Here is a 20,983-nt window from a genome sequence, read left to right as displayed (position 1 = left end):
GCCAAGTTCTCTCCCTTCCAAGTGTCCTTCTTACCCGGGGACTTGGGGGGACTATGGACAGTGCACTATACAGCTTAGAAGATGAACTACAGTGTTGTTCGGCCAGTGCAGTTAAAATTACAAGTCCCCAACTGAGAAGTACCTTCTTACTTGCGAACTTGGGGGACTACTGTTGGTACCGTTACTAACCGAGCAACTAGCTATGCTAGATCAGCCATGTGCCATGCTTTGAGAGGTCATCACCTTAGCCAAAGAAGCCTTACCACAAGAAGCAACTCTAAGCAAGGCAAAGAATCCCACATTAGAATATTTCAAGAAGTGAAGACTTCCCCTCACCTATAAGAGGAGACCACTCTCCACTTAGGAGGGATTGCTGAGCCGGGCTTCTAGCTTTTATTAAAATTGATTGAAATTTTAATTGTTAGTTAGATTTATAATTTGTTTTCTCTTTTGTATTTTTTTTCTCAACATTCATATTGACAACAGTGTATCAAATAAATATAATCCGATCGTGGATAATAAGGATCTATTTATATCTCTGTCCCATAGATTTTATTTCATTCAAATAATGGGTTCTTGGATTTTCTGTGATACAAGAAGTTAAACAACTCGCACACACTCCCTTTCCAAAAAAAATCAACACACCAAGCAGTACGCTTAGATTTATTGGATTTGTTGCTAAAATATCGGTATTAAACCCGAAACTCCCGGCGGATGGCCAATCGTAACGCTTTAGCTAGTACGCGAAAGTGCATGCCATGATTCTTCTGTCTATCAATAACTGCGTGCATTGCACGGTGGATGTGAAGATGTAAACCATTTTTATATTTGGGTTCAACCCCTTGTACAAATGTAAACAAATATTATCATAATGAGAACATCCTTCTCTGTGGACGTAGCCCATTCATTAAGGGTGAACCATGCATATCTCGTCTTCTGTATATTTATCGCTTGCCCAAATCTTCACACACATGCTGAAGGTCCTCACCTTCACCCATCATCCATTATCCACCATTCCACCTCTATCTAAGTTGACACTCCCAAAAAGAGCATCAACAAAGACAAGCAAAAACATGTACAGAAAACAACAGCGAGAGGTTGCATACGTACCTCAAAACTAGATTCATCAGAGGAACTAAGCTGTCTGCGATCAAAATCAAAATCGTCTCTGTAGAATTGTAAATGATGAGCTGATAGGTATAGTATAAGCCTAGAATATTAATTGTGTGTGCACTTAGTCTTAGAGAATGACAAGTGTATGGCTCTAAAAGGTAAGGCTGAAATAAGCCACATGTAATGATCCTAGAATATAGCTAGATGAATGGCTGAGATGCAATGTTGCTTGTGTGCATCCAACTAAGGCTAACAGTCATATAGTGCACGCTGTGTGTGCTCAGTTTTTACAAAGATAGAGAATATACATTTCTTACCTCACCTTCTTGGTGAGTAAGAGAGCATTATCAACACTCTGCATTTTTTCCTTCTTCATTCTTCCATTGTTTCTCTCTGCTTGTGAATCCCATAACCCAGTTAGAATCCTAAAACACTAACGTGGCCTCAGAGCATGTATTGCAAATAAAATTGTGCAGAAAGCTAACTGTGCAAATCAAGTGGGAGTAACAGGAAATTTGTTCTATGCCAATAGTACCATCCCTAAAACAGGTGTTAATGGTTAGTGGTACATAGACAGTGGCTACCGCAATCATATGACTAGGGATAGAAAGCTGATAGCTGACATAAGAACAAATGTAACAGGCAAGGTACAAATGCCAACTGGAGAGCTTGTAACTGTAGCTAGAATGGGCAATCTGGTGATTGACACTAGCAAAGCTAGAAAGTACATCAAAGAAGTGATGTACCTACCTGGGTTGAAGGAGAACTTGCTAAGTGTGGGACACATGGATGAGCATGGTTATTATCTGCTATTTGGAGGCAAAATACAGTGCTTCACTATAGAATCTTATCATCAAAGTGGAAATGAAAAGGAACAGAAGCTATCCTTTGGCACTATTACCTAATGATCAAGTTGCACTGAAAACAACTGTATCTCACTCTACTTGGACTTGGCAGAAAAGGCTAGGTCACCTACTATTAGATTTCTTTAATATGCGTGTTCAAGATCTTTTACACGATCTGAAATACGTAAAGACATAAAGACATACCTGGAGCCATCTTCCTTGAGTACACGACCTCTAAACTCATCCAATCCATAGCAGCAATCCTAGCTAGAATAGGAATGGATCAAGACTTCTGCTCTCTCATAATGATGCGGAAAGAATCTTTGGTGGAAATTGGAGAAAAGTCTCAGTGTAATCAATTTCCTCCCTTTGAGTGAATCCTTTTGCTACCAATCTAGCCTTAAATCTTTCGATTATTCCATCCTTATCCTTCTTTATGTTAAATACCCATTTCAAGCCTACCAATTTTTGGCTCTTGTGAGGTTCAACTAATTCTCATACTTGATTATTCTTCATGCTTTTGAGTTCATTTAACATTGCTCCTCTCCATTTTTCTTAGCAAGGGAACTCTTCAAGGGAACTGTCTTTCTTAGCAAGGGAACTCTTCAACTAAGATATAAAATCCCTCAGTTCAGACATCTTCTTTTCATAACGGATCTACTCAACCAAGACCTTGCCAGTCAAATCAGCATTCTTCTTCTACAACTCGCTGCACTGAGCAAAAGAGTGGGCAACAAAAGACGAGTTCCAGATGGCCTCTACAATAAAAACTAACCATTTTTTTTAAGCAAATGAACAACCGCTTCCTTTTGCTTCTCTAAGGAAAGACTTGAGAATGTGTTAAGGTGTCACACCCGGACCGGCTCCGCCGTAGCAGGATATTGTCCGCTTTGGGCCTGGCTACATTCTCACCAGCCCGCACGGTTTTGTTTCTGGGAGCTCACGAAGCAACTCCCCAGGGTGGTCACCCATCCTGGGATTGCTCCAGCCTCCAACTCGCTTAACTTCAGAGTTCCTACGAACCCGAAGCCAGTGAGCTCCCAAAAGGCCTCCCGCTATGAGGATGCGAGGTGTGCCATATAAGGCACATCATCCCCTCTCCGTTTGGTCGATGTGGGATCTCACATAAGGTCACTAGCCTGATGGATATCATCAACTAGCTTGACACAAGCAGACGAGCTTACTAGTCAAATTGGCATTCTTCTTCTCCAACTCATTGAGCCGAGCAGAAGAGTGGGCAACAATAGACGAGTTCTCGATGGCCTCAACAACAAAAACTACTCATCTTTTAAGCAAATGAACAACCGCTTCATTTTGCTTCTCTAAGGAAAGACTTGAGAATGTGCTAAGGTCAATAGTCTGATGGATATCATCAACCAGCTTGACACAGGCAGACGAGCTTGATAGGAAGTTCATCTTAAGTAGATCAGACACACTTGTATCCCCTACAGGTTTGGACTTGTCAACCTCGGGATCAGTAGCTGCATTGTCGAATAACCCTTTCTCCCGAGCCGAGGACTCTCTGACCTTCTTAACCGCTGCCATCCTCCCTTCCAAGGTAGTCGACGACACCGAATCAACTTCATGTTGGCCTGCTCGTGACTCAATAGCTGGATCGCGATGGTTAGGCGGATGAGCAGACATCTTAATTCAATCTTCTTCCCTTGACCAGTGCAAATGACTTGAATTTTGGAGAATAATATTAGTATCTCTTTGCCTCTTGGCAAGTGAGCTGGTTCTGGAGCTGACCTCTTCACGAGGAAGATCACAGTCTCTGAGCTTGTCAGTAGAAGACTTGAGTGAAACGTCCCGAATGTTTCGCATACCGCCAACCTTTTAGCTATCTGTGCCGATAAGATGCTTAACCCTAGCAGATGAGGGGGAGCATATCCTACTTTAGTCTTCTCAACAAATGGGGACCTCTTTCAAGGAAGACTTGGTCACAGCAGAAGGAAGTCTTGGCTTCTTTCTCAATGGAGACATGTCCCTCGGCCGCGAAGTCGCAACTTCATCTCTTGAGGACTTGATGTCAGCCTTTCTTTTTAGGGGGATTTGACAGAACACCCTTCCTCTTCAGTAGGCAAATCATTAAAGTCTGGACCATTCTGCTTCCATCTCTCAACATCCTGTATAGGGGCAAACCACCAGCTTTTTCTCGATACTTGCTCAACAGTTAGCGCCACTTGCGAAACCTCGCAGGGATATTCAGAGCCCGACCAACCTTAACCATGTCCGACCCAAGGTTTAGTCTCTTTTAAATATCATTCTCTGCAAGCAGAAGATAGAAGTTAGTCAGTCACACTTCAAGAAATTTTATAAAATAAAAAAAAAGTAAGCATATCAAAACAACAATATTACGTACCATCACAGTAAGTGATGGGAACAAGTGTACCATCGCTAACATCACATTCCCACTGTCAGCTGACTTCTAGCACATCGGCAAGCCATAAATAATCTCCTTGGCTTAAACTGTCAAACAGCTTGGCATTGCACACACAGACTTGAGCATACTTCTTGTAACGCCTCACTTCGAAGAAGTTAAAGAACTCTTGCACCGTAAGATCCAACTTGAAGAAGCGGCTCAATTTCTCAAAGCACATGATTGCCCTGTAGACGTTCAGAGTACACTGACTTGGAGCATACTCGATTTCTCAGAACACCTCTTTGAAAAACTTTGACAGCGGGAACATGAAGCCCAAAGAGAAATGGAAGGAACGAAAGGTGATGATTCTAGTATCTGGATCATTTGCATACACACAAGGTGAATCATCAGTCGAAATCTCCACCAGCTTAACATACACGTCATCAAGTATTGCAAAGGCATAAGTGGCACCTCACTTTTAGAATTGAGCTTCATGTTAACGCAGTGCAGATTAGGCACAAATCTCCTTCTTGTGCACTTTAGAGCCTTCCCACAAATACAAAGGCACTTGTGAGCTTAGTGATCGGCTACAATTCTTGGAAGACATGATCAATGAACAGCTGCAAAAAGGGAAGAAAATTGCAAGTCAGATAGCATGTCAAAACCCTAGAGTTGCAGTTCAAAAAAATAAAAATAAAAATAGCCGCAGCCAATGACCACGCCTGCCTGAAAAAAAAAAAGAAAAAAAGAAAAAAAAAAGCAACAATGAGTGACGAGCACGACAAAAGCACAACAATAGCCATTGCTGCGTATTGAGGCAATAACCACCACTACGCCACCACCTTCTGAGGTAACCACGCTACATCCTTCCACCACTGTGTGATGCCAACGCAGCTCACGTCGTGACTGGAGGCGTTGACGACAACCAATAGGATACCCAACTAGTCCTCGCTACGAAGAAGAAAAGATGAAGAAAAAAATGCTCGAATTACCTTGGGATGACGACAACTCCTCTCTTCGACGAGCAGTACAAATTCTACAAGATCTCTCACAAGCAAGAAAGTAGAGAAGACAAGTTTGCAATTTGAAGAAGAGTGAAGAGAAATCTTGTATTTATATAGCTTGGGCATCCTAGGTCAAGGAGAAAGTACAAGCCTATTCCCATTGGGAACCCAACTCCAAGAAAAGTCAAAAGCCTACTCCGATTGGGAGCCCAATTTGCAAAAAAGAGTCGAACTCACAGATTAGAGAACATTTTTCAGCTCCTACATACCTCACAAGTGCCATGTAGAAGTTGGGGGGCATTTGTAAATAATTCGGTTTCCAATCACAAGATGCCACGTGGACAAGAAGAATATCTCGTAGGTCAATTAATTGAGCCAATGTATTTGGCAAATTAATTGATACTAAAAATAGGGATATTATCTTAAATATGGGATATCCTAATTTGGAGATATCATCATCAAATTAGGAGATTTGATCCCAATCAAATCCCTAACGGACTCAATCTCTACAATTTGGAGAAAGAATAAATTCCTTCCAAATAGGAATTATTCTTTGAAAAACCCTAGATGCCTAGAGCCCTATAAATACACGGCACGAACCCATGTGGGCTTGGGCTTTGGGCTTGGCCAAGATTGATGATTTTCCTAAATGGGTGGGCTTGGCACGGCCCGTTTATTAAATGGGCCAACTCTAAATGCGGATAGCTTGTTTTCCTCGCCTCATTCCCAGTGTATCTATAAAGTTTTAGAGAGACTGCGATAGGGAGATGATAAATTCTTCACATCTTATGTAGTCTCTGTAGGCCCACTTCACCCTGGAAAAGAACACTTAAAGGTCATGAAGGTTCATAAAAAGAAGTACCTACAAGATTTTCTAGAAAGAAACCAGCTAAGCGTGGAGGATTATCTAGAGAAAGTAAAGAAGCAAGAACAAAAACTGATAAGTTCTTATGAAGAAGAAGCCATTGCCTTTACCAGCGATAAGTTTGTAGAAATGGTTCTAGTGGATGCTACCTTCATTATTGAGCTCTTTGTGAAGTCAAGTTTTCAACAATTCTGAAATGAAGAAGACTGCATATGAAGTAAACCATGGAGGGTCCGTGATGTATTGTTTGACCTGTGGATGCTTGAAAATTAGCTACCACTCTTCATTCTCGACCATCTCTTCCAAAGTTTCAATCATTTTTCTCTCGTAACTATTAATAAATTTCAAAAAATATGACGAGAAGACTAAAGAAGAATTGAAGGAGATTGAAAAACTTTTGTATGGCGGAGAAAGACATCATTTTGTTGATATTATAAGAACTTACAACTCCGCAGGATGCAATTTCAAAAGTTAGAGGGAAGGGAAGACTCGGAGGAAATTTGAATATGTATTTCTACTACAAACGTAACACTTTCATATCCACCTAGTATGACCAAGTTAAATCAAGCAAGCCTCGAATTTCACGTGGGCCGAAATCAAAGCTTATTTAAAATGCAATTTTATCGTCACAATGGGATTCTTACGATTCCAAAGTTGAGAATCAACCGTTTTGCAGAGGTGTTCATTAAAAATCTGATTGCATATGAGCAATGCCACTACGAGGATGAGACTTATATAAGTGATTTATTAATTTTTTATTTTTTTTGTTCATGGATTGCTTAGTGAATGCCTCAAGGGATGTGAAGCTGCTGGTGGAGAATGACATCATTGAACTTGGCCTTGGTGAAGAAGAACAAGTGGCTGCTATCTTTAATAGATTTGGAAAAGAGGTTGATATAGAAAGCTATTGTTTTGTTGAGGTTTGTAATGATCTCAACAAATTCTACCAAAAACCCTGGAACAAATGGAAGGCAAATTGGAAGAAAAAGTATCTCCACCCGCCTTAGGCAATTATTTCTCTCGTCGTAGCTGGTTTTCTCACCATATTAATTCTCATACAACAATGCTCTATTATTTTTGTTAAGCATCAATAACAACAGTCTCTCTGTCCAAGTATTCTACCTATCCAGCTTTCAATGGTTAACTTTCAAGGAAACATTTTCCTTCAACCTTGATGGGCATTATCCATATTGATATATTACTTTAGCAATTGTTAATTAATAAGGTCAAAATAGTCTATCTGCTTTAAATGTAGAGGTGTCAAACGGACCAGGCTGGCACGAGCATAGCATTAGCACAACACAAGCACGACCCCATTACATAAGGCCCATGCCAGGAGAGTAGACCAAGAGAGTACCACATCAAAGGTTTTGCCTTTGCACTTTAGGGGAGCAAATTTCCATTCATGTTTAAGTTGAATTTCATTTGTTTACAGTGAATGACGTTTACTTCCTGAAACCAGATTAGGGCTTATGAGATATTTCCAGCATTGGCTGCACTACATTTGGTGGTGCCCGAAGATAATGACTACATCCCTAGTATACTACATTGGAGGAGCAATACTTCAGCTCGTTTTCATGAGCTAATGAGCCAAGTATTCGAGAACCGTGAGGTTAGTTATGTTTGTAATGATAATGTTAGGCATATGAAAATATAATAAGTTTACTGATATGTATTTTGTCTGTGTTGACAAGCAGTAGCCCTATTAGTTATGTTGATGTGCAACTTCTCCGGCCAACTGTAATTGACAAGCAGTAGCCCTATTAGACTTGGGGTGACAGTGTTGACGACACTGAAGAAATTCTTGAGTTGTTTGGCGATGCGCTGAAGAAAAAACTAGCACTTCTGCCTCTGTAGAAGAAAAAGATGATGACGTTGATGAAACTGCTACTCTTCCTCGTCTTCTAAGGCAAGCATGAACTTTTTTCCAATATATACATCATAATACAATAGGAAAATAACTGTTGTATTTGGGATAGATTTTGGAAATATTGTAAAACTTGCATTATAACTGAATGTAGGGTAAACTCGCGTCCACTGAATTACGTACTTTGAAGCATGACTTTCAAAAGACAAAGAATGAATTGGCCAATGTAGGCAGTTCAAATTGAGCGCTTCACAATAGAGTGCATGAGTTGGAAGAAATGGTACGGAAGGAGTCATTGAAACTTGAAAGAGAGGTTGCAAAAAATAAAAAGCGTATGGAGGATTTTGGCAAGACCCTCGCTTCAATGGAACACTACTATTTGAAGCTGGAGATACAGCAGCTGAAAAAATGAAATGGTGGGTTGAATGAAGGTGGGGAAGGAGATGAGGACCCTCGGTAATCCTTAAATGAATGAAGGAGGCGACAATGACTTGTCGGCGTTACATGACTATGTTAGTCCGCCTACACAACTGGCAGCAATGGAAACACAAGTCCCCGGTGATGGAGTTGAACCCTTCACAGCCATGGTAGTTGAAGAGGCAGAAATGGCTGCTTCAGTTCCTCACTTACAAGTGCATGAAGCAGCTGAGCAGGCAGAATCCGAGAAGCTGCCTACCCCAAAAGATGTGGCCAAGTGTGACGAAATCTGCAAAAGACTGTTTTTTTTTTTGTTAGAAGATTGGAAAATAACTGACAGTATGCCATCGGGAGGTCCGATGAATCCTCCAAGTATACCCAAAGTTAGTATGGCTGATGATGAAGAAGGTAGTGCGAGTGTTGAAAAAAAAGAAGTGGAAGGTAAAGGGTGCAGAAAGAAGTGCCCGGCCCTGAAATTGTTCAGTCCATTTACTGATCCTATGAGGAAGAAGAGGATGAGTGTGTTGGATGCAATTGCAACCCTACCATGTTTTGATCCATCGAAACCCTTGCCCATTGAAGATGTGAAGGCAATAATAGAGTTTTGCACAGCCTGGAAAAACGATATCAGGTTAGGATTCTTGACCTTCGAAATCCAATCTTCATGTTATTCTAGTGTGTAGTCATATAGTAATGAGAAAATGTAGAGCTTGCTTTAATATACATGTGTATATTTGTCATGAACAAAGTCAGAATTATGAGAAAATTCATCGTTGCAAGTTTGCCTATTGTAGTGCAGAAGTGCAGCTGGAATAATGTTCAGTGGGCGCTGATTTTTTCTACAAACTGATCAATGATACGGAATGGATTAGCTCAAGGGTAAGAATACAGAAATCTCTACTTTATTACAATAATTAAATTGTTTTCTCACCTTTATTAAGTGTACAGTTGTAAGAAATTGTGCTGATATTATATACGTCAACTTTCAGCACCTGGACATGGAAACCTTTCTGATTCAGAAAAGGCAACTCTCTCATCTGTTGGTATTTGGAACTCACTGGACAATGGCAGATTATTGCTTGCAGGTAAACATGTTACCATGTTACATTCATTGCTTCATTTGCTTTCGGTTGTCATTTTGTAATATGCTTTCATTTCAATGTCTGCAGTAATTTCTAGAGCCGGTCAAAGGGACTGCCAAGAAATGTGGATTGAAGAAGGCAGCTGCTTCAAACACCATTGACCTTCCACCCAACAAACTGAACACTATACATCACTATGTGCGCGATACGTGGCAACATGGGTATGGCCAAGCTTGGACAAAAGTCTGGAAGGTCTATTTTCCATATAATCTTCAAGGGTCCCACCGGGTTGCCATCGAAATTGATTTAATCAGAAATACTGCAACTGTGTATCACTCCTACCTTGCTTTTACTGCTACTTCGAAGCTGGTTACACTTCTGCACCCTATTAGCGATACGCTGGCACGAGTGCTATACAATATGCACTTTTATGAAGATTTTGAGGTTGAAGAGGTTAAGCAAAAGGGGCTGAAGATGTCGACGTTTATGCCATTCTCAGTTTGCAACACTGGAGATGTGCCACAACAACGAGATGGGTAAGCTTTGTGAATTTAGTGCAGTTTATCGATATTTTACATAACTGCAGTTCTAATTTCCCAACTTATTGACCTGACAATACGTCTTGCGGAATCATGACCGTAAAATTCATCGAGCATCAAAGTGCTGAGATTTCGTTGGATAAAGTTGACCCTTTGAAGATCAAATATTACCGACTGAAGCTTGCAATAGAGGGTTTAAGGGGGGAGGCATATTTATGAGGTAAATGTCTTTATGAATTAGTTGAGTTAAGTCCGGACTTATGACTTGGGAATTCACTGTGCTCATTTATTATGTCAGGAACTCCTTTATATGTAGATGCAGACGTAGATGCTTTGCTGGAAAATCCTGCGTTTTTGCTAGAGCTAGTTGGTTTAGTTATTATGTGTACCAAGGTGAAATCAATTCCCGAGTGTTCGGCCCTACTGTATATTATGAGGTGTAATATTGTACAGTCTAGAAGTAGTGGCTAATTGCCTTACATGGCACACACACTGTTTCAATTTTGAAGGTTAACTATTTTGTACATCTCCATATATAAATATAGTTGCTCTTTATGGAGGCTTGCCTTACATGGTATAATAGTTTGCAATCTCTAGTCATTTTTGTAGCCATTGTTCACATTTTATCTCTGTGGTTTTGTTTGTAATTTATGTGGTATAGGTATATTTCATTTCCTGCACTGGGAATCTATTAGTGGACCTAGTGAAGCATACAGCTTTCTTAAGATTTCTCAATTTAGTTTTGACTTAGTTCCTTTTAAATAATTTCTACAGCAATTCTAGTTTTCTGCTTAGCATTATGTTGTTATTGGAATTTGGAACCGCATACTGTTTAGAAAGGGTTAAATATACTTTACCCACTATTGGAACCATTTCTTTTGCTGGGTTCTCAATATGCTGAACAAGCATCAAGAAATACCAAAGTTGGCCTCGACTTGGAGGACGGGCGTTGCAAAGATGTGTCAACTCTTAATATTTGGGACCTCCACGTAACTAAGTAAGCTGCTCTTTGTCTTGTAATAGTTCATGCTTTTATGTGAAAGTTCTCAATACATTGAATATTGTTACAACTGTGATGTTTGATGCAATTTTGGTTCTGAACTTTTTATTAATTTTGGATCTAGAATTTGTTTGTAGAGGAAGCTTTTATTAGTAATCCCATTTTTGATGGTTTTGATAGCCAATTAGTTCCTGTTGCGTACATTAAAGGTTCATCTTATTAGTATCCTTTCTGTTGATTTTTTGTATCAAACTGTGACTTACTGGCATGGGTGTTTTGAGGATTGGGGTGCATTTTGAAGTCCATTGGCTGGCTAATAGGGCTAGGAGGTTATGCATATATGATGTGTAAAATTTAGTTCATGATTTGGTGGTCTAACAACTACATCTTTGTGCTGAAAGCCTTTCACCATGGGACCCAGTCATTCAGTTATTTTCTTTATTATATTTCATTTGTGTAAATAGTTAAGCCACATATCCACTACGAAAGGTTTCTTATCTTTCTTTTTCAGTAAATGGTTGGTTTCTAGAGGATAACAGAGTGACAATGCCAACTTTTTATTTTTTATTTGTTTTACAAATAGTATTGATGGTTTGCATTTATGATTTTTATGAATTATAGCATTCGGGTTTAAGTGAGGATTTCTTTGGATAACTGATAAATAGTAACTTGGAAACATCTCGACTTCAAACATTTTGGGTATTTTATGAACTTTAGATAGTTCTGTTTCATTAATTTATTGAAATCAATATGTTTAAGTTGGCCAAGAAGTTGTTTCATATGAGATATAGGTATCAATCTTCTTTCTTGGGCTGTTTGTTGCAGGTTCTTTGCTCTCAAGTATGCTGCAGATGCTGCCTGCACTGTTCTATGGGTAGATCAGGTAACTAGTAACTACGTATTTGTCAATGGTTTTCCTAATTTTGAAGTACCCAAATTTGGTATGAACTACATCTTTGAATCCCTGATTGCATCTTTGAGGCCAAAGCAGAAAAAATGTTAAACTACATACAATTTAAAAATAATAACAAAATTGTCGAGGCTTTATGAATTAGTTGACTATTCTTTTTATTTATTTATTTAATTTTATACTTTTATACTTTTTGTGAAGTCTTTTTCTCTTTTTTTTTTTCAAAGTTCCCCTCACTTGGCACAGATACATGTATGCACGTGTGTATGCAGAACAGAAACTCCTTTATATCTTAAAAGAATGGTCGCAAATGCTAGTTTTTAACTTGGAAAAATAAAATAAAATTGAAAGTTACTTTTGGGAAATGTTGAACTTTTATAATGAATATGGCTTCAGTGCATAAGGCTTGATAGTAAATAGAAAATCTATATGCTTGGGGTTTTCTGGCTAGCTAAAAATGTGTGAGAAATGATGAATCTATCTTATTGCAGCCTATTTAATGTTTAATACCTTCATTAAAAAAAAAAGGTTGTTGACAGTGCTTTGACTATCTTGCAGATTATAATGGCAAAACCAGCAGGTGCCCCTAGTAAGAGAGATTAGCCTATCGGGATGGATGCGGACTAATTTTGTGTGTATGATAATTGACTATCTCTGCTTGTATTGCTCTATGTTAGGGATCTTTTGTTCCATTTTAGTAACAATTTTGTTTAGGAGAAAAAGAAACATATTGCAGTTCATGCTTTGTAAATGCCACTCTTCTGTCAAGTGCTTGAGCCATGTTTAGTGAGAAGCTTGTAATGGATTTTCTTTTCTGTTGTGTTTGGCCCTTCTCTTTTCAAGCATGCCAAAAATCATCCTGGTTTTGTAATATGTGGTTTGTGCCCAATAAATTTACCATGGATGTTGCATTTTTGTACCCAATATCTGATAGCTACCTTCTTTTGAACGAAGATTCATTGAGGGAATGTTTGGGCTTAAAAGAAATCGCGAGCCAGCCCACTTTGGTGACCCATACAGGTCCCACTTCTCACAAAAGGCCCACAAAATAAGGAAAAAAAACGGAGGACTAAGCTGTGATTCAAAAATAAAGAAAGTCCAAAAAAACCAAATCAGAAGGCCCGTGTCTTTTGCAAAATGGCAAAGTTGTAGAAACATCAAGATTAAAAGGCAATCAACCACTGAAGCAGATCAAAATAAGAAATGGAAATTGAATGGGGCCCAGCTTCTAGCTTACCACTGATCTCAAAAACCCAGAGTGCAGAGTCAGCAAGATCTTTTGGAAAGACTATTTTCAGAACCCACGTGACTACCCGATTTAGAAAGTCAACAATTTCCGCAAAAGAGTTGATTGGGAATTAAAAAGCAGGTCATTTGCAAGAGATTTCTCTGAAACTCTGGGGCTAAAAAATCAAAACCCTTTTTATAAATCAGAGATATTGTTTCTGCTCCAGAGAAGCCACCATCTTTTAGAAGATATGAAGGCTATACTCTCAAAAAAAAAAAAAAAGATAAACAGGTAACAGGGAGTTGTTCAAACTGGAAAATCAAACTAACCATCACGGTTTGAGCTCTCACAAGGCGTAGTTGGAATTAAAGAGGGGTTATGTTCTCTTTAAAAAAAAAAAAAAAACAAAGAAGTGATTGTCTTAAAGAACTGACCATTGAGGACTTATCTCCAAAACTGTTGAACCCTCCCCCCCCGCCTTTTTTTTCTTTGCATTTGAAAAATGAAAGATCTTTCGAGAATTTTAACGCCCATTATTAAAAGAAAGAAACCCTACTCCAAAGAATTTCTTATAAATATAGGAGAGGGTGGACAATTCAACAATCTATCAAACAATCAAAAATCAACCAAAGACAAAAACTCAAAATGATCACTTGATCACTGAGAACCTTCAAAACAAACTGGAGCAACTAAAAGCTCAGTTGATCCACAAAAAGAAGCCAGCTATAGATCAGAACTTCCAAGTTTCGACATAGAGAAATAAGTCATTCAAAACGAGAATTCTCTCGTTACAAATTTGGTTCAGCAAAAGCTAAGACAAGCAGAGTTTGAGTTTTCACAAATATGAAAACCTCAACATATTTATGGAGAGCCCTGATCAAGCAGAACAGGTACTACAGTGCAGTTCCAGCTCAATAAGTCCCCGAATCCAGCCACTTCTGCCCCTTCAAACTAAAGAGGCCGCAGTTCTGCCCGTTTAGAAGTCTCCCAAGGCTTGAAATAAATTAAAGCTCTGCTAAAATTAAACTTTGGTATCGATTTAAAGCTGAAGCTAAGCAATCAAAGTTGTTGACAATTCAGTCCAGCACAGACATACCCAGTCCAGCCCAGATCAGAGACTTCTATCCAGGTAGAAATGGAATTCCAGCCTTCTTTTTGTCTTTCTAGAGTTGATAGTTTCCTTTCTAGTTTACTAAAGGGCAGTTCTGCCTAAAAACAGTCCACTTTATTATCATTTATTCTGGCCAGAACTACCAATCTTGTACTGAGATAAATTGTGAAGTCCTCACTAGTCTAAGGCAGGAAAAGGACTTACTTGGGAGATATTCCTCACCCAAATTCATGATCGCTTGTTTAGAAATCAGTAACTTGGGGCGCAAGTTATCTATTTTAAAGAAATCTGCTAGGGTTTTCATTACTAGCAATGGCACGCTCACACACTAAAGAAAGCTGACTTGTTGCCCATTCAGTGGTTTTCAAGGTGGTGGGGGAACTTTACTCTTCCATCACAGGAGCAAACTTAAAACGGGTGAACAATTTGGCATGCCCAGTGGGACTTCTTAGTATACATACTCCGACAAAAAATTTCTAAAGTATATGAATATTGGAAGCTCTAGCCAGAACCCACGTCACGCCATGGAAAGAAATCAAGTAGTCCTCCAAGAAGGATTGGAGTCAGAAGAAAGTGATGCCAGACACTCATCTTATGGCAGCACTTGAAGCAGACTTTCCAGGACCAGCTCCAGGAGGTTGAATCAGATACAGGAAGCTGTGTTCCGACAGGAGGCTATAGCACAAAGGAGCCAGGATACTCTGAACAACATGACAGCCATGATGCAATGGTAATTTAGCAGACAGTTCAGGAATGACCGAGAGGCTGTCCCAGCCAGAATTCCAAACCCAGATGTTGTAGTCCAGCAGCTAGACCTCCCTTATGGCCCTCCACTAGGATTGGCTTGGCCATACCAAGAGAATCCTCTCATTGCACAGATAGCTAGAGTACAAGGGCATAGAGAGATCCAAGCTAGATAGAGGGAAGGAGCCATTCCTGTCTAAGAGCATGAGGGTCTAGTCAGACCAGAAGGCTCTGCACCGATTCAGGTTCCTCAAAATTAGGCAGAACCTCAACCTATTCCATAACCCGTGGCCCCATGTGATCAACCCTTGGCACTTCTGCCTGAGGCACCAGCTGTGTTGCCTTACAGACCTAGAAGGATGGATCCCAATCCATTCCCTCCACCAATAAGAGGCAGAAGAGGCAGAAGGGGAATTAACCCCTTTGCCAAAAATGACAGGAACAGACCAGGGGCAAATTGGAGAAACCATCTAGATTTTGAAGAAAAGGAACAACACAGGAAGGAAGTTCTGCCTAGGCTATACATAATGGAGCACAGGATTGACTACATGCACGAGGCTATGATGAGCCATTTCCTCTGCACCCATATTCAGTACCTCCCAGACACCAGCTACATCAATTTCACTCCAATTGTAGTCTGGTGAGATGACCGAAGCATAATTTCGAAACATTTCGAAGCTGTTGTTGAACATTCAACCATTTCATGGTTATATTCTTCAGATTTTGTGAATTTTTCTACAGCATATTTCTTTGTCTCTTCCACTTTTAACTTCAGGGACTCTAACTCTTTGCTCTGAATTTTTGCTTTTAGAGTTTGCTTCACTTCTCTAGCATATACTTTGTTCAACTTGTTGGCCAATTTTCCCATAACTTGGCCATGAATATCACATTTACTCTTCCACCAATCTGTTGCCTTTGATAAATATTGGAGGTCGTGCTTGACGATAGAGATTTTGTCAAGCGGATCATTGCTCTCAGCCTCACTTCCAAATAAAGTGGGATCGTGATTGGGAGTCAGAGGTGGAGATAGGAATGGCACATGCCACGACTGGTCCCGTGGTAACTAACATGTTCGTTTGGAGGGCGTACATCCGATATCTTTAAGTATTGCTGGGGACAATTCACAGCTGCCGACTACAACAAAACAAATAAAGGTACATTCAGTCTCCAGTTGTAAACAACAATATGGTTAGCTTTCTCGTTTATTCGCATAATTTAGAATGGTTAACAATATGGAGAATGTTTACGTTTGAGTAAGACTAATTACCTTTCTCGTTATGAAGGTGCCTATGCTGCAGTTATACATAGGAAGCTTCAGTTATATGTAGGAACTTATATGAAGTATATTGGGTATTTAGTTGATGCATTCAATTGATGGGATTGCAAACTACAACATTAACTCCTTGGCTGTAATTTACAGCAGTAGAGCATTACATTAAAAACAATAAAATTGGCTTACAAACGAAAAAAAGAAAACCTTAATAGGAAATTGGAAATTGTAGATTTCAACCCAAAACAGGACTATGTAACTAAGCATTTATTGCGAATTTGAGAAAAGAAAATTGATTGGAAAATAGCAAAAGTGCAAACTTGAAAAATGGGAAATAAGGAAACTTGGAAAATTGGAAAATTGGAAATAGAACAAAAGGAAAATTGGAAAATCAGAAATACGAAAAAATGAAAACTTGGAAAATTGGAAAATTGGAAAGAGGAAACTAGGAAATAGGATAAAAAGACACTTGGAAAATTGGAAAATTGGAAATAGGAAACTAGGAAATAGGCAAAAAAGGACACTTGGCAAACTTAGGAAATTGGAAAATTGGATATTTGGATAATTGAAAAATTAGGCAACTTGGAAATAGAACAAAAGGAAACTTGGAAACTTGGAAAATATTAAATAGGAAAAAAAGGATACTTTGAAAAGAGGAAAATTGGATTATAGGAAAATTGGAAAATTGGAAAAAGGAAAAAAGGACACTTCGAAAATAGGAAAATTGGAAAATAAAGCAACTTGGACAATTGGATATGGAAAATAGGAAAATAGGAAATAGGAAAAAAAGGAAAACATGAAAATTGGAAAAAAGGAAAATTGGATAATAGGAAAATTGTAAAATTGGAAATAGGAAATAGGAAAAAAGGACACTTGGAAAATAGGAAAATTCGCAAATTGGAAAATTGGAAAACTGGAAAATTGGAAAATTGGAAAATTGAAAAATATGAAATAAGGCAACTTAGAAAATAGCAAAATTGGAAATAGAACAAAGGGAAAGTTAGTAAATTGGAAAATTGGAAAATTGGAAATAAGAAAGAAAGGAAAATTAGAAAGTAGGCCAATTGGAAAAAAGAAAATTGGATAACAGAAAAATTGGATAATTGGAAAAAAAAAACTGAAAATTGGATAATTGGAAATAGGAAACAGGTACACATGGAAAATAGGAAAATTGGAAACGAATTGAAATTGCGGAAATGGGAAATAAGACAATTACCATATTGGACAATTTTAATTACTTTCTCAATTAGGCAAAGTAGGCAAAATTTTTCAATTAGATAATGGGAAAATTGGAACATTGAAAAATTGAAAAACTGGAAATAGAACAAAAGGAAACTTGGGAAATTGCAAAGTAGGATAATAGGAAATAGGAAAGAAAAGGCAAAAATAATGAAAAATTGGGAAATTGGATAATTGGATAATTGAAAAAAAGGACACATGGAAAACGGGAAAAATAGGAAAATATGAATAATGGAAAAATGGAAACGAATTGACATTGCTGAAATGAGAAATAAGACAATAACCATATTTGTCAATTTGAATTAGTTGGTCGATTACGCAAATAGGCAAATCCCTTATTTGAATTACATAATGGGATTCGGAACATCCAAAATAGAAATATATTACAAAAAGACATACAGTCAACTAGGTAATAACTCCCGCCCAATACTATCCCGCCCAAGACTCCCGCTAATCCCTCCCGCCAATAACTCTCTCAGTTACTCTAGGTCATTAAAACCTGCCTATCTTAATCAACCCGGCTATTTGAAATGAAAACTTCCATCACATTAACTCCTGCTTGCAACCATTACCTTCCCCACTGATTTCACTCACATCGCATTTAGTCCCCCTTTTTTCCAATTAAGTCTTACACCAGCCTATAATAAATATCAAAGACCATGGACCATAACCTCACACCAACCCAACGTTTTCAATTACTGAAGGAGGGGAGACTGAAACACAAGCCAAGTCACCCAATTCATTCACTGCAGACTTGGTCCATAGCATGCAACAATGTCGAGGCAATACCATGTTTTGAAAAAATCTCCATGCAGACATAGTTGCAAAAATATTGGACGGCCAAGCTAGGTGGAATGTCATAAAAAAAAACGCACAATTACCTCTCGTTATCATGCCCGCATGCATCTCCTAGATATAAAGGCAATGAAAGCAAAAATTGAAATTGCCCATGCCACTGCAATTATGGGATTCAATGAATCATAAGAAATGGCCAAGTTGAAGCAACAACAACTGGAAACCGGATTTGAACTATTTCGTAAGTTTGCAAAAATAGTGGATCAGACAAGAAACTGGGTCAACATCACTGTGGTCGCGGTCGCCGCACTTGAAGAGTATGCAACTTCGAATTTGTCAATAGCAGGGAAATAGAACTATGAGGTGGCCTCTTTTTGTATTATGTAACGATGAGGTGGCCTGTTGTTGTATTATGTGAGTTTGGAAATTGGATTTTATGGAATTATGATGCCTCTTTTTGTATTTGTACATATACAATTTATTCGTGTCCAGTTCAGTGGTGATATAGCAGCAATAACTATACAACAAACATGCGTATAATGGCAATATTATGTCAATAAGAGCACAATATGATCATGTTACAATACGTACTGCATCAGAATGTTTTTTAAATTATTTGGTCCAAAAAAATACCAATAAATAAACAAAAAAGTAATTACAAACTGGAAAAAGGATGAAGAATACATCCCTTAAAAGTCATATGGCCTACATTACAGACCTTCAAAATGAACTCTATATATATAATGCATGCCTTGTAGCACCATCACATCCCCCCATAAATTACAAAAGCATGACACCCCAAAACCTCTTGCTCCTTCCTCTTTCAACCCCGAAATTATCTATCAGATGCCCAATACTAGATGACTGCTTGTGGGTGGGATACCCTGCAACTCCATAACAGAATTGGTAAGGCAGAGTGGTTCCAGGAAGACGCAGCTTTGTCTCCAACTTACGGTACGAGCTCAACTCCCACCCTCACATGGCGGACTAAGGGGCTCCTCTATCTACATATTCACATAATTTAGCTTCCCATTTCGCCGATTGCAACAACTAAGCAACCTTTATCATGCATCATACCCCAACTTAATAAGGTTGGAGCCATTGGAAGACATATATGATCATGGCGTTCATGATGCGCAACAACTCATCCATGTCCTTGGAGACATACAAGCATTTATTGCCATTGATCACACCCGTCTACCTGTGAAACTCATTGTCATTGATTCCATTGCGGCATTGTTTCGATCACAGTATCAGACAACACCGGCATATTTGAAACGGCGGTCTGAAATGTTCTTCAACATATCTGGGACATTGAAGGGTTTAGCAAATAAGTTTGGGTTGGCGGTGGTTGTCACCAACCAAGTGATGGATTTTATTGGGCCACATGATGGAGTGAATAGGGTGAGGTTGGGAAACTTGGAGTCCCTGGACACATCAGGCAGACGGGTGAGTCCAGCTTTGGGATTGCCTTGGGCACATTGCATAAATTCAAGAGTGTTCTAGGCAAGAAATAAGCAATCTATTGGGGTTAACATTCATAATGCTCCTTCAACAACTACATGTAGTCAAACACATAGCACATTTTCATCTTGTATTTGCCCCACATCTGGCCCATGCATCGGCCGAATTTGTAATCAGAAAAGAAGTTATAGTCGAAGTATCACGGGAACTGTGTAATAAAGGAATTCTAAGAACTTTAATGTTTTGGATCCATTTGGAATTACATTACAGGCCCTTTAATTTCGCACTCACAATTTACATTGCAATGGCAATACCAGTACAATAACAATATAATATAATAGCAATCTGGAAGAAATACAGCATGTTGTATAGCAATGCGACCCAAATTATGCAAATTTAACAGAATTCCCATTCAACATAACACGAAACCCACCACAAATAAAAGTAAAGTTTACATGACTTACGAAAGCAACACAAATCATATTGTCTAAGATACATTGCGCAATGGAATATTGTTTTTACAGGTGCTTTTATTGTGACCTGCCGAACCGCACCTTGAGCACTTTCTTCTAATGGTGCCCTCTCCTTGCGAGGGAATTCTTATCTTCTTTCGTCTGCCTGGCATGACCCTTGCCATGGAAGGCAGCACAACTCGACTTCGAACATCTTCAGGAATATCCCACATTTCGTGAGGCTGTACCGGGTAGATGCTATCCGAATAAGCATCCATCTAGGTATTCCAAGTATAATACCGAGAAGCCTTTGAGTATACATTTACTTTCAAGAAGTGGCAAACTGCAACTACATGCTTGCAAGGTAGCTGCTCAAGCTGACACTATTACAAAAAAGCAAAAAGACGACGGTAAATCACCGTCGTGTATTCGGTTTTTCAATGGTCGTGGAATCCACCGTCATCTTTTCCCTCATAAACCACGACGCTAAATCACCGTCGTTGTTAAAATATACAACGCCATCAACAAATACAAAACGACGTCTTTGTACTGCAAAAAGATCTAAAAAAGCAGTCGAGGATGAGAATAGACGACCAACTCTCTAAAAAAACCGTCGTTAAAAAAGAAAAATATGACACATATTAACATAACAAGGCCGCAAGATAGACATACAACG

At 38.9% G+C, this 20,983-nt stretch overlaps 1 protein-coding gene across 1 annotated transcript; it reads left to right on the top strand.

Moving 5' to 3' along the window:
* The first annotated feature begins 18,583 nt into the window (after nt 1–18,583).
* On the top strand, nt 18,584–19,897 carry LOC117612399 (DNA repair protein XRCC3 homolog). The gene is made up of 2 exons (XM_034341090.1): nt 18,584–18,708; nt 19,483–19,897. Exons 1-2 carry the CDS (start codon nt 18,584–18,586, stop codon nt 19,895–19,897), a joined length of 540 nt encoding a protein of 179 aa, XP_034196981.1.
* Nucleotides 19,898–20,983: the final 1,086 nt, after the last annotated feature.

Source organism: Prunus dulcis, unplaced genomic scaffold (genome assembly GCF_902201215.1).
Source record: "Prunus dulcis unplaced genomic scaffold, ALMONDv2, whole genome shotgun sequence".
Lineage (NCBI taxonomy): Eukaryota > Viridiplantae > Streptophyta > Magnoliopsida > Rosales > Rosaceae > Prunus > Prunus dulcis.
The sequence above is the reverse complement of the archived record's forward strand: the minus strand, read 5'-3'. Positions and strand labels throughout refer to the sequence as shown.